General features: G+C 43.7%; 1 protein-coding gene across 3 annotated transcripts in view; it reads right to left on the bottom strand.

Annotated features, from left to right (window-relative positions):
- LOC137310136 (intermembrane lipid transfer protein VPS13B-like) overlaps window positions 1-15,918 on the bottom strand; it is an 875,231-nt gene extending 859,313 nt beyond the window's left edge. For 2 of the 3 annotated variants that reach the window (XM_067978114.1, XM_067978120.1), the window contains exons 1-3: window positions 15,748-15,902; window positions 8,725-8,889; window positions 4,652-4,795 (exon numbers count right to left, since the gene is read on the bottom strand). In XM_067978114.1, the coding sequence (XP_067834215.1) occupies window positions 4,652-4,795; window positions 8,725-8,871 (291 nt within the window). In that variant the 5' untranslated portion in view covers window positions 8,872-8,889; window positions 15,748-15,902. Of the gene's footprint in view, window positions 1-4,651; window positions 4,796-8,724; window positions 8,890-15,747 lie in introns of all 3 variants that reach the window. The other variant, XM_067978127.1, reaches the window with a different exon arrangement.
- Window positions 15,919-16,485: the final 567 nt, after the last annotated feature.

The raw sequence follows: 16,485 nt of genomic DNA, 5'->3' as shown, positions 1-16,485 counted from the left end.
GGGGACATAGATTTAAAGTAATTGGTAGAAGGATTAGAGGTGAGCTGAGAGGAAATTTTTTCACCCAGAGGGTGGTATGGGTCTGGAACTCACTGCCTGAAAGGGTGGTAGAGGCAGAAACCCTCAATTAATTTAAAAAGTACTTGGATGTGCACTTGAAGTGCCATAACTGACTAACCTACAAGTGCTGGAAGATGGGATTAAGCTGGATAGCTCTTTTTCGGCCGGCACGGACACAATGGGCCGAACGGCCTCCTCCTGTGCCATAACTTTCTATGATTCATACAAACATACTGCTTGAGGAAGGAGTCCTGCACACATTTTAGTATTATATAGTGCTGACATGTAAAAATGATGTGGAAACAGACCTCCTATAAATGCTACTACAATGCACCATATCACGAAATGGAGAATTGTTCAATTGAACTATTATAACCCTGTGCTATGTTTTTCAAGTTGCAAAAGACAAATGTAGGTTCTAACGGCTCTAACAAGGTAAAAATAATAAACGGCTGAAAAATACTAAGCCAAAGGACCTTCAGCATGATGAGAGAAAATTGGTCGTAAACAAGTTGGGTATAACTGTAGGTTGTGTAGCTATGGACTATTAGAGCAGACCAGGAAAGAATGGAGCTCCAAAGCCACTTTTTAAAAAAGCTCCTCAAAACCTCTCTGACCAAGTTTTTGGTCACCTGTCCTAATATCTACCTATGTGGCTCGGTGTCAAATTTTGCTTGATAATCGCTCCTGTGACGCACCTTGGGGTGTTTTACCATGCTAAAGGCACGATATAAATGCAAGTTGTTGTTGCATCTCTTTTCTTTGGATTGGGTAACAATACTGTCTGTATTTTTGCAATGCTGTTCATTAAACTATACAGTTGTTGTTAGCTTGGTTATCTAGTGTCTGAAACAATAAGATTCCATCTTTGAATGTGTTAAAATCTGGAATTTCATTCACTTTTCTCTGTTTCCCCCTCTCCCATCCCAATCAATGAGTGGGTAATTAAAATCTCCTAGAACAATAATTTTATTGGTCCGTAAATTAGTCCGAGCAGCGAGCCAGCAGAGCTCGCCGCTTTTTATATTTAAATTCACCCACTAAGTTACCACATTCTTTCTGGTGGCAACTTCCTTGAACTGCGAGTTCAAATAACATCAGCATTCTTTCCTGGGCTGTGTGAGTGGTGAAAGGATCGCTAAGGCCCCTCAACCAATCAGCTTGAAGCAAGCCACGCTGTAAGACCCAGGAAGTGCAGTTCATTTGCAAACAGCACAGACTAAACACCCGGGTTTTTTTTTATTCATTAATGGGGTGTGGGCGTCACTGGCAAAGCCAGCATTTATTGCACATCCATAATGGTCCTCGAGAAGGTGGTGGTGAGCCGTCTGCTTGAATCGCTGCAGTCCGTGTGGTGAAGGTTCTCCCATTGTGCTGTTAGGTAGGGAGTTCCAGGATTTTGACCCAGCGACGGTGAAGGAACGGCGATATATTTCCAAGTCAGGATGGTGTGTCACTTGGAGGGGAACGTGCAGGTGGTGGTGTTCCCATGCGCCTGTTGCCCTTGTCCTTCTAGGTGGTAGAAGTCGCGGGTTTGGGAGGTACTGTCGAAGAAGCTTTGGCGAATTGCTGCAGTGCATCTTGTCGATGGTACACATTGCAGCCACGGTGCGCCGGTGGTGAAGGGAGTGAATGTTTAGGGTGGGTGGATAGGGTGCCAATCAAGCAGGCTGCTTTGTCCCGGATGGTGTCGAGCTTCTTGAGTGTTGTTGGAGCTGCACTTATCCAGGCAAGTGGAGAGTATTTCACCACACTCCTGACTTGTGCCTTGTAGATGGTGGAAAGGCTTTGGGGAGTCAGGTGAGTCACTCACCACAGAATACCTAGCCTCTGACCTGCTCTTGTAGCCACAGTATTTATGAGGCTGGTCCAGTTAAGGATATGCCCGATAAGGTATTATAAAATGACAGAGAAAGCAAAATAAAGAGAGGATCAGATTAAAAGACTGAGATAAAAGAGACAGAAGGAAAAAGCAAAAAAAAAAATTTACATTTTTTAATTAAAAATGTTTTTTTTTAAATGTCCAAAAACTACTAAAATCAGGAATAATGAAACTTTACGTTTTTAAAAGTTCATTTTTAGTGCCAGAGAGGTTGTTTGGCAGTCATTAAGACTTACCTCGCCGTTAAAACTTAGTTTAGTTTAGACTTATAAAACTGAGCATACCTTTTTTCTGGCGAGATTAGTTCATTCCCAGCTGGGCAGGAGAGTAAGTTGGCGCTGGTCCGTTGATTCCATTGATTGCAGCCGGTGAAATCCCTTTAAGGCGAAGTTGTCACATCGCCGGCGAATCAGGAAGAGCAAGTTCCGGATTTCCGCATTTTACTGCACACGTGCAGAACTTGCTCTTCAATTTCGCCCTTAATAATGGTGAGTGCTGTTAGGCTCACCGTTACTTTAAAAGCAATTTCTGGGTCATTATTCCTACTCATCTCCCTGATCTGTCTTCATATTTCTCCTTTCATTTCTCTCCCTAATTATATGGTCTGCAGTACAATCCCACTAATGTAACAATCCTTTTTTTAAATCCTTGGCTCTGATTTTTGTGTGTACATCAGTCCTCTCTACTATACATATTTCCTCCTTATTTCCTCCATATTTCCTAAAAGTATTCTAACCCAATGTACCTTTTTCACTCCTGCCCAGTTTGCAATCAGGTTTCTGTTAATGCTATTAAATCTTTACCTGCCTGTGATATAATTGCTTCTAATTCTACCAGTTTATTTCCCACACTCTGAACACTGCAATACATGCACTTTATCATTTTAGCTGTATTTAATGCTTTTCCCTTGTTTTTTGTCTAAGCTAGCACCTCGTTCCTTTATCTGAGTCCTTTCCCTGCTTATAACTGGTCAATTTTATTTTCTCCTCCCTTTATGCCTTCTGCATTTCTATCTCTTTGGTTAAATTCTTTTTTATTTGCATTTAACCTCACCTATTTCTAATTTCTCTACTTGCTCTTTCTGATTATTTTATTTTCCCAGCTCCCTTCCTTCCTAATTTAACTGACTCTTCATTTTGCCAGTTTAAGAGCTCCCTTCCTGTTCAGATATAGCCCATCCTTAAGGAATAGCTCCCATTGTCCTCAGAACTAGTGCTAATGTCCCCCCAAAAAGGGAAACCCTCTTCTTGACATACTGAGGTCCTAATCTTCCTATCCTTCCCTATTCTAGCACATGGCTGGTGGAGGAATCCAAAGATTACTACCCTTGAAATCCTTTTCTTTAAATCAGCATTGTAATCTCCTAAACTCCTTTTGCAGGATTTCAGGCATTTCTTTTCCTACATCATTCCACATGGACCATGGTAACTGGCTGCTTTCCCTCCCCTCCTATGATCTTTTCCAGTCTTTCTGAAATATCCATTACCCTAGCACCTGGGAATCAAGAAAGCATCTGGGACTCTCGGTCTGGACTGCGAAAGATACTATCTGTCCCTCAAGTCCATTACTACTGCATTCCTAATTGAATTGCTAACCTGCCCCTCTTGAGCCATCTCCTGTTTTTTTAGTGCATTTGTAATCCATTTGATGGTCCTGCCCAGGGTCATCATCCTCCCCACAGGAAGCAAGTGCATCAGATTTGTTGGCGAGGATAATCTGCTTTGGGTGTGCCTGCTTCAGCCGGTCCCTCCTCACTTATCCCTGACCTGTGGATAGTCACCACTCCTTCTTCTACCACTTGCAGCTTGCTTTCTCTCAGCAAGGTGACTACTCTCTGATAGGTTTTTGGAACAAAAGTCTCTCCCTCCCCGATGTGTCAGATTGTCTTCAGTTCCGCCTCAATTTCTGAGATTTCATCTCAAGTAATTACAGTTAGAGAAACTTGACATATGAATATTTGTCCGCATCCATGTCTGCTCTTCAAAACTCCCATATCTTGCGGCAACCACACATCAATGTCCCTTCCTGTGCTGCCATTCTTACGATAAATGTCAGTTAGGTTATAGTTATGTTTTCCTATACATAAATGTCAATTAAACTACTCAGCTCCTCCTTTCCCCTCTACTCCTAATTCCTACTCTATCCAGATTTCAAATTATGATACTTGAAAGAAGAAAAGATCATCTATGCTAGTCAGCAGAGTCATTCCACACATCACTTACAGCTTATCCGATTTATTTAATCTCCAGAGAGAAAGTCACGTTAAATTTCTCCCTGACAAAGATAATTAAGGAAAATTCCAGAATACCAGTCTAACCTTAAGCTCCCTATTATATAACCCTGACTGGTTCCTTCACACAGATACTTCCATGGTCCCGGCAGCACAGGAAGATTTTTATTTCATTGAACTGGTACTCTACCTACATATCTTCATTCCCATTCCTAACAAAGTTAGGAAAAATATTTTGTTAAGATATTGATCTGCATTATTTCCATATATTTCAACCAAATCCAAAAAAACCTTCATCAGACCATGTAACATCAGTAAGAAGTCAAGCATTATTGACATTAAACCTATTGTTCCCAGTCATTCTATTATATTCATTAGCCCATTTTTCCGTAAATCTCATATAGGCTAGTTACAACAATTTTTGCATATTTTGATAAACTGTAAATATTAACACACTCAAAAACCCAATGTTAACCCACCTGTGCATCATCCTTCAGCTTCAGGATACATTCCATAGTGTTTATAGTAATAACAACTGGCTCGGAGCCCAACTTTGTCCATGGCACATGAATCCTTAACTCATGAATGTGTCCACTCAAGAAAGTGAATGGTAACTTCAGCTCCTGAAAAAAGCAACAAAATTGAAGTTAAGCATACTATTTTGTTTACTGAGAAATAACTTGTTCAATGTTGAAATGTTCCACACATGTATTTTTTTTTAATTCACAAACTGCAGAGTAAAGAATTACATGCTACAAACTAACTAATAATATTCCTTATTTTCACTGGCCATTGGTCACTGTATGACAAAGAATACAGGAGCAGGAAATAGAAATAGAAATGAGATAGGTATAATTGCCACAAAGTTTGTAGCCTTGCTTAATCAAAGTTCTGGAGGGTATATTCATTGATTTAAAGAAAAGGCATTAGTTACTTCAAGGTATAATTTGGATGATAATTGGATAGAATCATGCTAAAAAGAACAAATTCATGAATATCAATTAGGCCCAACTAAAGAATGGATTAAATCATATGTTTTTCTCACTCATTCTAAAGTCGTTGCTATACTTGTGCATTAATTTCAAACATTTTTTTAAAATTCTATTCACTCCACATTCCCTTCCCCATACTATATCAGAATCTATACAATTGAAAGTCTAGTATCAAGCATGCATCCATTCATGACACCTTTCTCGGGGCAGCAAAACTTAGCGAGTGGCTGAAATAAGGACTTATCCGTTAAGTCACCAATTAAATATTGAATTGACATTGACGAAACAGGAATGAATCAAAAGCAGTTCCATTCAATCAGCAAGTACTAATGAGTAACGAATGAACAGCAGAAATTCAGCAAATTGCTCAACTTTGTTTTGAAAGTTACCAATCCCAAATTGGCAATAGCAGGAACCAATTAATTGCCAAAATAATTTTGTGGCATTAATTAGAGCCACCATCTTTAATGTTTCTAGCCCATAGGGAAAATTAAACAATTCAGAATAAGATATTATTACTACTCAGAATTTCCTGTGACATTGTAAAACCCTCGAAAGCATATTCTAAAAAGGGGGCTACTCATCTGTTGGGAGCCTGCGTTCAATTTGGACTACTTGCTGAAACTTTATTTATTGACTTGGGCTTGTTCCTCATTTTCCCTGCTCAGCTCCTCCAGGTTGGCTGCAGTGCACTTTGGCTCCACTGCCTCTATCAATGTTCTAAGAAACCGACCAATTCCCCAAGCCCAATTTGACGTGCCCCGAGTCCTCCCAACCTAGCTGGAGTTCACGACACCCAGCCCAGAAAGTTTCTCATCAGTCATTCTGCACCTGTGGTAGTTGCTGCATTCAGCTCTCCTCAGCTGTGGCTCAGTTGGTAGCACTCTCGTCTTAGTCAGAAGGTTGTGGGTTCAAGTCCCACTCCAGAGACTTGAGCGCATAATGCAGACTGACAGCCCAGTGCAGTACTGAGGGAGCGCTGCCCTGTCGGAGGTGCCATCTTTCGGATATGACATTAAACCGAGGCCCTGTCTGCCCTCTCAGGTGGACGTAAAACATCCCATGGCACTATTCGAAGAACAGCAGGGGAGTTCTCCCCGTATCCTAGCCAATATTGATTCCTCATCACTAAAAACAGATTATCTGGTCATTATCACACTGCTGTTTGTGGGTCTTTACTGTGTGCAAATTGGCTGCCAGGTTTCCTACATTACAACAGTGACTACACTTCAAAAGTACTTCATTAGATTAAGAGCACTTTGGGGCATCCAAAGATCGTGAAAGGCGCTATAGAAATGCAAGTCTTTCTTTTCCTACTGTACTTGCCAACTGCAGATGCAGTAGAAGAGCCAAACACTGCAACTGATGAGAAACCACAGCTGAAGGAGGACTTGAGGGAATTACTCAGGGCTGGTAAGGGGCTTGGAAATGACCCTGGACAGGACAGGCCAGGGTGCAAAGTTCTCCCAAGTGCTTTGTGGATTGCCTGCTCACTCCAATTGATTTCCAGCCTACTGAGAGCAAGAGGAGCGTGATGGGAACAGAAAAGAGACAAATATACAAAGTTACTGAGGGATTTGGGGGAGGTAAAAGTGGAAGAGGGAGAGGGAAAAAAAGCATATCAAAGGGGAGACAAGAGAATAAAGGGGGAGGGGGGAGGGGGGAGGGGGGAGGAAGCGAAAAACAGACACTCAGACAGAAATGGACGGGGACCAGGACAGAGAGAGGTGGGAGGGAACAGACACAACCAGAAGATGAAGAGAAAGAGCAACAGAAATAAAGGTGAAGAGAAAGACTCTCTGAAAACCCCATACTACTTCAATAAATTTTCTCACACCGATCACGCACATAATTAAGAAGTGATACTGTGATTAAAGACCCTCTACAAAAACTATTTCTGCAAGCTTATTCTAGGCCCATTTAGGGAAATATATATCAATTAGGACCACTAGTTTGAGTGCACAACTCTGCAATCTATTCAAAATTAGAAAGACTTGAACTACTTGCTTAGGCTTTAATCATGTGACGTGACGGACTATTCAAAAAATCATTCTTAGAAAACTAAAAAGTCTTGCTCCAAAAAGCTACAGAAAACAAATGAAAGCTTTGGGGCCACTACTTGCTGAAATAAAGAAATACCCAGAGAAAGCCTTGTGAGTTTTAAGACCTCAAAAGTGGCATGGCCATGAGGGATGCCACGGTCGAGGTGTGGGTGGGGAAGTTGATGTGAAGAATAAGGTTCAGTCCTGACAAGAGGACAGAGAAGTTAGAGGTGAAGGAGCAAGGGCAATTAAGGCGGAGAGAAAATTCACCGGGAATGCGCAGTCACTGTGTGCAAAGTGTAAGTGAGGAGATGTCGACAAGGACACGGGAGAGTGGTAAAATGACAAGGACTCGAAATGATGGGAGGGATGGAAGAGGTTGAGATGCTCAAAAGAGAAATAGGTGCCTGTGGAGTAGGGGAGAACTTAGTCACAAGAGCCACGTTGCTATCACGGCAGAATTCGTTAGGATTGTGCAGCTGGAAGGGAGGTTTCAATTCTCCCCCAAAAGGCTGTGGCTGCTGAGTCAACTGAAATTTTCATGTCTGAGATCAATAGATTTTTGTTGAGATGCACAAGGCTTCAGTGCTGAAGGCGATGCAGAAGTTGAGGAGGATAAGAACGGATAGTGACCCAGGGTCGCAATCATACAGGATGCTGTTAATGACTTTGATCAGCGTTGTCTTGCTGCTGTAGGCAGGGCATAAGCCTAATTGGAGGGCTTCTTACAGTAGTGGTGAGAAACATATTGTAAGTTATGGTTACAACAGCAATGTTTCAAAATGTATTAAATGCATCTGGAGTAATGCAAAGATCAGGAATGATGTATAAATTGGATGCTGAATAATTAGTTTAGCGTTCTGAAGCTGACATACCTGCAGAAGACCATTAGCTCCTCATATGGTAGAATTGTACAGACCCAATTTGCTAATTTATTCATGGTAGAATTATTTCTTCTTCAATTCAAGTATTTAAAATACCTTCCTTGTATAAAATATAAATAATGTGCTCCTACCTTTAAAATACTAATTTGACAGAGGAAAAGTGTATAATTCCACAATACTTCCTCGGAACACTTATAGCCGAGAGGTATTGTTCCAATAATCCATCAGGAAACCTCCTAAAGTGCAGGAACATCTCCGTACTTTTCTTTTAAAATGTGGCCATAAATAAGTGAAAATAAAAAAATCTCAAGATCTTTTCTTCAATTTGCTACATTTAACTAACCTGAACTGCAACTTGATTTGCCACCAACAGTGCAAAGCAAACTGGGAGGTCACAACAGGTCAACCAACCATAAACTGGTCTGTTAAATAGACTTTACATAGTCATGGAGGGGATTTCCAAGTATATTCAAGGGCCCATAAATCCGAAAGCTGAAGGCTCCAAGCCTCACTGACCAGCCTTTTTTGACAAGCCATACTAACGTGTACTCAGAAGTTTACTGTGCAAGTAGTACCCATTAACAGCATACATCACTGTTGTTCATTCAAGCAACATCTGAAATCAAGTCTGTACCTGCTCCAGCACATCAAGCTTCAGTTCCAGTTTACTGAGGACTACATCACCTCCCCATAATGACAGTTGAAGATCAGATGGCTTCAGATTCTTGATGTAACGATTTACATAGCTCATCAAGATCGGAGTCACATAGGACTCTAACATTCTGGAAAAGTTCTATTGCTGTGGACAACAAAAAAGCAAAGTGAGATCCAGCATTGTCTGTCACTGCTTGAATAATTAATAATAAAGCTTTACAAATATACTTAACCAGCTGATTTCCCGTGGCCCAGTTCATGGGTAAATTGAGGTCCAGAGCACAGTTGAATGTTTAACAGCTAACCTGGCCTGTTTTTCTATGATGTGGAGATGCCGGTGATGGACTGGGGTTGACAATTGTAAACAATTTTACAACACCAAGTTATAGTCCAGCAATTTTATATTAAATTCACAAGCTTTCGGAGGCTTCCTCCTTCCTCAGGTAAAATGTTCAGTTGCTGGACTATAACTTGGTGTTGTAAAATTGTTTACAACTGTTTTTCTATGCCACTGCTTCGGTATTTTCTGTGGGCAAGTGGTCTAAACAGTGATTGTCAATTATAGATTAAATGCAGTTCTTGAAACAAGTCTGCAGGTTTTCCAGCATGAAACAACTGTTTTTTTAAAAATGTATATACTTTTGACTGTCTGTCATTTGAAGGATACTCTTAAAATTTTATACGGACGGATGGATTTGTTGCTTTTTATAGAATCAGAGCACAGGAGGCCATTCAGCCCATCATGCCTGTGCTGGCTCTCTGAAAGACCTAGCCAATTAGTCCCATTCCCCTGCTCTTTCCCTATAGTGCTGCAATGTTTTCCTTTTCAAGCATATATACAATTCCCTTGTGAAAGTTACTATTGAATCTGCTTCCACCACCCTTTCAAGCAGTGCATTCCAGATCATAACAACTCGCTGAGTAAAAAAATTTCTCATCTCCCCACTGGCTACTTTGCCAATTATTTAAATCTGTGTCCTCTATTTACTGATCCTCCTGCCAGTGGAAACAGTCTCTCCCTATCGACTCTTTCAAAATCCCTCATAATTTTGAAACAAAATTTTGAAACTACTTTTTTACGAAAAGGAGCATTTTCTTAAGTGTCCCAAATCATTTTACAAATATTACTTTGATTACAGAGAATTGTATGTGCAGCTGCTCAGAACTAAGGGCACAGAATGTACTCTGGGTGGAGGACTTCAATGTCCATCACCAAGAGTGGCTCAGTAGCACCACTACTGACCGAGCTGGCCAAGTCCTGAAGGATGTGGCTGCCAGACTAGGCCTGCGGCAGGTGATGAGCGAACCAACACGAGGGAAAAACCTACTTGACCTCGTCCTCACCAATCTACCTGTCGCAGGTGCATTTATCCGTGACAGTATTGGTAGGAGTGACCACCGTATAGTCTTTGTGGAGATGAAGTCCCGTCTTCATACTGAGGACATCACCCAATGGGTTGTTTGCCACTATCACCGTGCTAAATGGGATAGATTCAGAACAGATCTAGCAGCTCAAAACAGGGCATCCATGAGGCGCTGTGGGCCGTCAGCAGCAGCAGAATTGTATTCCAGCACAATCGGTAACCTCATTGCCCGGCATATTCCTCACTCTAGCATTACCAACAAGCCAAGGGATCAACCCTGGTTCAATGAGGAGTGCAGAAGAGCATGCCAGGAGCAGCACCAGGCATACCTAAAAATGAGGTGTCAACCTGGTGAAGCTACAACACAGGACTACATGCATGGTAAACAGCGGAAGTAACATGCTATAGACAGAGCAAAGCGATTCCACAACCAACGGATCAGATCAAAGCTCTGCAGTCCTGCCACATCCAGTCGTGAATGGTGGTGGACAATTAAACAACTAACGGGAGGAGGAGGCTGCATGAACATCCCCATCCTCAATGGTGGCAGAGTCCAGCACATCAGTGCAAAAGACAAGGCTGAAGCGTTTGCAACCATCTTCAGGCCAGAAGTGCCAAGTGGATGATCCATCTCAGCCTCCTCCCGATATCCCCACCATCACAGAAGCCAGTCTTCAGCCAATTTGATTCACTCCACGTGATATCAAGAAACGGCTGAGTGCACTGGATACAGCAAAGGCATAGACAAAAGGGCTGAATTCCAGAGGTGAGGCGAGAGTGACTGCCCTTGACACCAAGGCAGCATTTGACCGAGTGTGGCACCAAGGAGCCCTCGTAAAATTGAAGTCAATAGGAATCAGGGGGAAGACTCTCCAGTGGCTGGAGTCATACCTAGCACAAAGGAAGATGATAGTGGTTGTTGGACGCCAATCATCTCAGCGCCAAGACATTGCTGCAGGAGTTCCTCAGGGCAGTGTCCTAGGCCCAACCATCTTCAGTTGCTTCATCAATGACCTTCCCTCCATCATAAGGTCAGAAATGGGGATGTTCGCTGATGACTGCACAGTGTTCGGTCCCATTCGCAACCCCTCAAATAATGAAGCAGTCCGTGCCCGCATGCAGCAAGACCTGGACAACATCCAGGCTTGGGCTCATAAGTGGCAAGTAACATTCGCACCAGACAAATGCCAGACAATGACCATCTCCAACAAGTGAGAGTCTAACCACCTCCCGTTGACATTCAATGGCATTACCATCGCCGAATCCCACACCATCAACATCCTGGGGGTCACCATTGACCTGAAACTTAACTGGACCAGCCACATAAATACTGTGGCTACAAGAGCAGGTCAGAGGCTGGGTATTCTGCGGCGAGTGACTCAACTCCTGACTCCCCAAAGCCTTTCCACCATCTACAAGGCACAAGTCAGGAGTGTGATGGAATGCTCTCCACTTGCCTGGATGAGTACAGCTCCAATAACACTCAAGAAGCTCGACACCATCCAGGACAAAGCAGCCCGCTTGATTGGCACCTCATCCACCACACTAAACATTCACTCCCTTCACCACCGGCGCACTGTGGCTGTAGTGTGTACCATCCACAGGATGCACTGCAGCATCTCGCCAAGGCTTCTTCGACAGCACCCTTCCTAACAGCACTGTGGGAGAGCCTTCACCACACGGACTACAGTGGTTCAAGAAGGCGGCTCACCACCATCTTCTCAAAGGCAATTAGGGATGGGCAATAAATGCTGGCCTTGCCAGCGACGCCCACATCCCATGAACGAATAAAAAAGAAAAAGGAAGATGGTAGTGGTTGTTGGAGGCCAATCATCTCAGCCCCAGGACATTGCTGCAGGAGTTCCTCAGGGAGTGTCCTCGGCCCAACCATCTTTAGCTGCTTCATCGATAAACTTCCCTCCATCATAAGGTCAGAAATGGGGATGTTCGCTGATGATTGCACAGTGTTCAGTTCCATTTGCAACCCGTCAGATAATGAAGCAGTCCGAGCCCACATGCAGCAAGACAACATCCAGGCTTGGGCTGATAAATGGCAAGTAACATTTGCACCAGACTAGTGCCAGGCAATGACCATCTCCAACAAAGGAGACTCTAACCACCTACCCTTGACATTCAATGGCATTACCACTGCCGAATCCCCCACCATCAACATCCTGGGGGGTCACCATTGACCAGAAACTTAACTGGACTAGCCACATAAATACTGTGGCTACAAGAGCAGGTCAGAGGATGGGTTTTCTGCGGCGAGTGACTCACCTCCTGACTCCCCAAAGCCTTTCCACCATCTACAAGGCACAAGTCAGGAGTGTGATGGAATACTCTCCACTTGCCTGGATGAGTGCAGCTCCAACAACACTCAAGAAGCTCAACACCATTCAGGACAAAGCAGCCCACTTGATTGGTACCCCATCCACCACCCTAAACATTCACTCCCTTCACCACCGGCGCACTGTGACTGCAGTGTGTACCATCTACAGGATGCACTGCAGCAACTCGCCAAGGCTTCTTCGACAGCACCTCCCAAACCCGCGACCTCTAGAAGAGCCACCTCGAAGGACAAGGGCAGCAGGGACATGGGAACAACACCACCTGCACGTTCCCCTCCAAGTCACACACCATCCCGACCTGGAAATATATTGCCGTTCCTTCATCGTCACTGGGTCAAAATCCTGGAACTCGCTCCCTAACAGCACTGTGGGAGAACCTTCACCACACGGACTGCAGCAGTTCAAGGCGGCGGCTCACCGCCACCTTCTCATGGTCAATTAGGGATGGGCAATAAATGCTGGCCTTGCCAGTGATGCCCAGTTCATGGGATGAACGAATAAAAAAAGTACTTTCACCTCCGTAACCTAATTTGAAAATCCATCCCAGACAATGCTTGTCTCCCTGGTTACAAAACAGGTTTGAGCTGATTTAATCCAACTACCAAACATTGATTCCACATCATTGCACTGTTGTAACACATCGCAATTTTCAGAATACACGTCACACTTTGCTCTTAAAAACTGGCATAGCTTTCACCACATTCCACTCGCAACTAGTGAATTGAGAAATAATGAGGACCAGTTCTGAGCTCTTCGGGAGTCACTGAACAATTCTTCCAAAACTCCCTATTTCCTGAAGAATCACTGGGTGCATTGTGCTAAGACTCAGTGCCATATCTACTGTTACAACCCGATATTCAACATTTACTCTGTTCAGCTCCTTGGTGACTCAGTGTTAAAGCTAGTGTATAACGGAGCTACATAGCCCAAAGGATGCTAAGTTTGATTATAGCTGTGCTGCATTAGCCAATCTCAGCCATGATAATTGAGAAATTCAGTGCCCCTTGGCTAGCGAGAAGGGTGAAACAAGGGTCCGGCTCCTAATCACTGTCCAATGATCCTTAACTGGTAATGTGCTTGTGTGGACATCAGGTGAGGCAAGGATGTAATGCCCTTTCTCCCAGTCAAACAGTCTGTCAGCAGTCACCAGCCACGCTTAAACATGAAGAATAGCAACTCGGTAAAGGTATCAGAGAGTGGCAAATATGGAACTGATCTCAACACAGGTCAGCACCTTTTAGGAAGGACAGCAAAACAAATTTGCTCTATGAGAAGGCGGCAGCATAATTCAATTTAAAAGTACTCCATCTATCAAGAAAAGTCAAAAAGCAATTAGTGTCCATTCCCGAGTGGCTAAAGGAAGAATAATATTGGTAGGAGCCAAGGAGTAGGCCACCTATCCTCTCAGCAATAGGTGGTGACCTTACTGGCACTTCCGGGGCGGGGCGATGAGTCTATTTTGATCACTTGTTTTGCCATCACGAGGTTAACAATATTTCCCAATTAGCTACTAAATATAGACTTTGACTGCCTTAATGAACTGATATACATGGCGCAAGCAGGGTTATTATAGCTCATTGAATGTATTTCTTCCTCTCCTTGGCTCTCTTCTGTGTACTTGATTATCACGAGGAAATTCAGTTAACTTTTTTTTTAAACTAGTCCTAGGTCAGATTGACCATTTTGGCTGCTGTTTCAGTGCACTTAAATACCACAGGCTTCCATCCAAATCAATTGAGACTTATTAGGTTTTTAAGCATTGATCGTCCATGGCCAGTGAAGTTCGCTCCATCTCCTAGCTATCTATCAAGTATGAATGTTGCAAAGGCTGCAATATAAATCTCTTCATCCTTCTAGGCTCTCATCTAATCATATATTTTACTAAAATTATGTCAATCCTTACATTAGTTACACAGTTGCCCAGCACACACTTCCTTATATTTGTGCAACAGCTCACTTTTTCATATTGCTGGCGATTGTTTCTATCCTGACTGCTTTAACCTCATTCTGATGTCACCTTTTCTCTTTGGTGCATTATTTTGACATTCTTCACCTCCACCAACACCCCCTCCACAAGTTAAATTTGATGCTTCTCAACACTGTCACATACAATAGCAATCCTGCTGCATTCCAATCCACCAGCAGCAGAACCCGATTTCCCAGGCAGCACATGACTATGTGGCACAGCAGGCTGACACACCAGCACATTGCTCCAACATTATACAATCCAGAATCCAACATCCAACATTTTTTCAGCCTCAGCGAATTTCCCACACAGCAAAAGGCTGATCAACACCAATGTTTCCCTATCACTTCCCACATAAGCAGCTCTCAGTGCCACAGCCTATAATCACAACCTTTTACATGCAGAATCCCAAATGCAGAGCCTACCAGCACTTGCTGAACCAGGATAGTTGAAGCATTCATTAACTTATTTGCCCATTGGTAACTCAATACACTATCTCTACAACTTCCCTCACAGCAAGGACTAGCATCAGTACTCTTTGAGTGCACTTTGCACTTACATTATACAAAAACCATCTCCTAAACTAACCTAAAAGAGGCATTGACAAGAGCACTAGAAGCAGTTCACCTGTTGGGCCTCCATGACATATGTGTGTGTGTTGAAAGGAGATGTATTTTCATTTTCTGATATTTGGCTATCATGTACCAATCTTAAATAGCTAAAATAAATTACGTTTTTTGATGTATCAGAGACGCAAAGCATAACACTAACATGTCCTCATCATGTACTGGAAGCATTTGAGGGGAAAAAAACTAGTAAAGAGCGATATGCTCACAAATTCCTCACGGCTGGAAAAAGGACAACACGTAGAGACCTCTGAAAAGTGAACATAACCCGATCTCAGGTTCTCTCACAGGGCCCCTCAAGTGCCAGATCTCTCACAATCAATTCTAATCCTGCATTTAAAATCAGAAAAGTATTTTGACTTTGACTGGGGCAAAGAAGACTGCTTACAAAACGCGTGAGTTGATCTCTCTGAACTGCGGCCAGGCCGTTGCATAAAATAGACCTGTCAAGCCGTCAGCAATTTGTATGAATGATTTTTTTAAAAGGGAATTTGTTATCTCCCAATATGAGGTGTCCAAACGACAGCGAGAAACCAGTTACCAAGGTAGTTCAACACAGTTATAACACAAGAAAACAAAGCAGAGTGAGGTGAGTCGGCCCAATAACCCCACACTGGGGCAAAGTCAGTCGCCCTGTGGCCAGGCAGCAGGGTGACCAAGGCCACAAAAAAAAACTCTCTGCTGTCCTCAGAGACCCACCTCCGCCAAGAGCACGGCCTGTCATCAGAAGCCGGCAGGCCAGCGGCTCTCTACAGTTTAGCGCTAGCTCCGCTCACACGTTAACCAGCCGCTTGCTCCTCCTCATCATCATCATCATCACTACCACCACCACCATCCTCCCGTCACTAACACATTACTCTCAGGATGACCAACGCCGCTCTCTTCCGCTATCCCGAAATGCAACGCTTCTACTGCGCCTGCGCCTGCGCCCCTGCCTGGCTTGATTCACCAGCCGGAGGAGAGGGGAAGGGATTCTGTCTTTCCCGCCCGCTTTCAAAAATGCGTCATTTCCGCTAACGGCCTCGCCTCGCCTCAGCGTTGTGTTGAAGGGACGCACTTGTGTGGACGGTGTTTATCCGAGCGAGGAATCGACCGTGGACGCGAGTGGAAGCTTGTGAGCGAGACAGCAAACCAACAATCGGGGAACAACTGTCGCTCGCTGATTTCCACTTCTAACCCCCTCCCACTCCCCCTCAGTATCCGTTCAAACCGCAGTCCGGGGCCGCCTCAAACAGCAGCTGCCCAGGGCCTTTATTTTTTTTTTAAACGCTATTTTTTTTCCCCAGTCGATGGTTGCGTTCACTGCTGCTCCACATCGACCGCCGGAAAAAAAAAACCCGGGTCAAATTGACGGTTACCGTGTCTCGGAGCGGGGAACGGGCCACTGAGCTTTTGGGTCCCTGCTTTCCTCTGGTGCGACCAGGCCGGCCCCATGTT

Source organism: Heptranchias perlo, chromosome 3 (assembly GCF_035084215.1).
Source record: "Heptranchias perlo isolate sHepPer1 chromosome 3, sHepPer1.hap1, whole genome shotgun sequence".
NCBI classification, from domain to species: Eukaryota; Metazoa; Chordata; class Chondrichthyes; order Hexanchiformes; family Hexanchidae; genus Heptranchias; species Heptranchias perlo.
The sequence above is the reverse complement of the archived record's forward strand: the minus strand, read 5'-3'. Positions and strand labels throughout refer to the sequence as shown.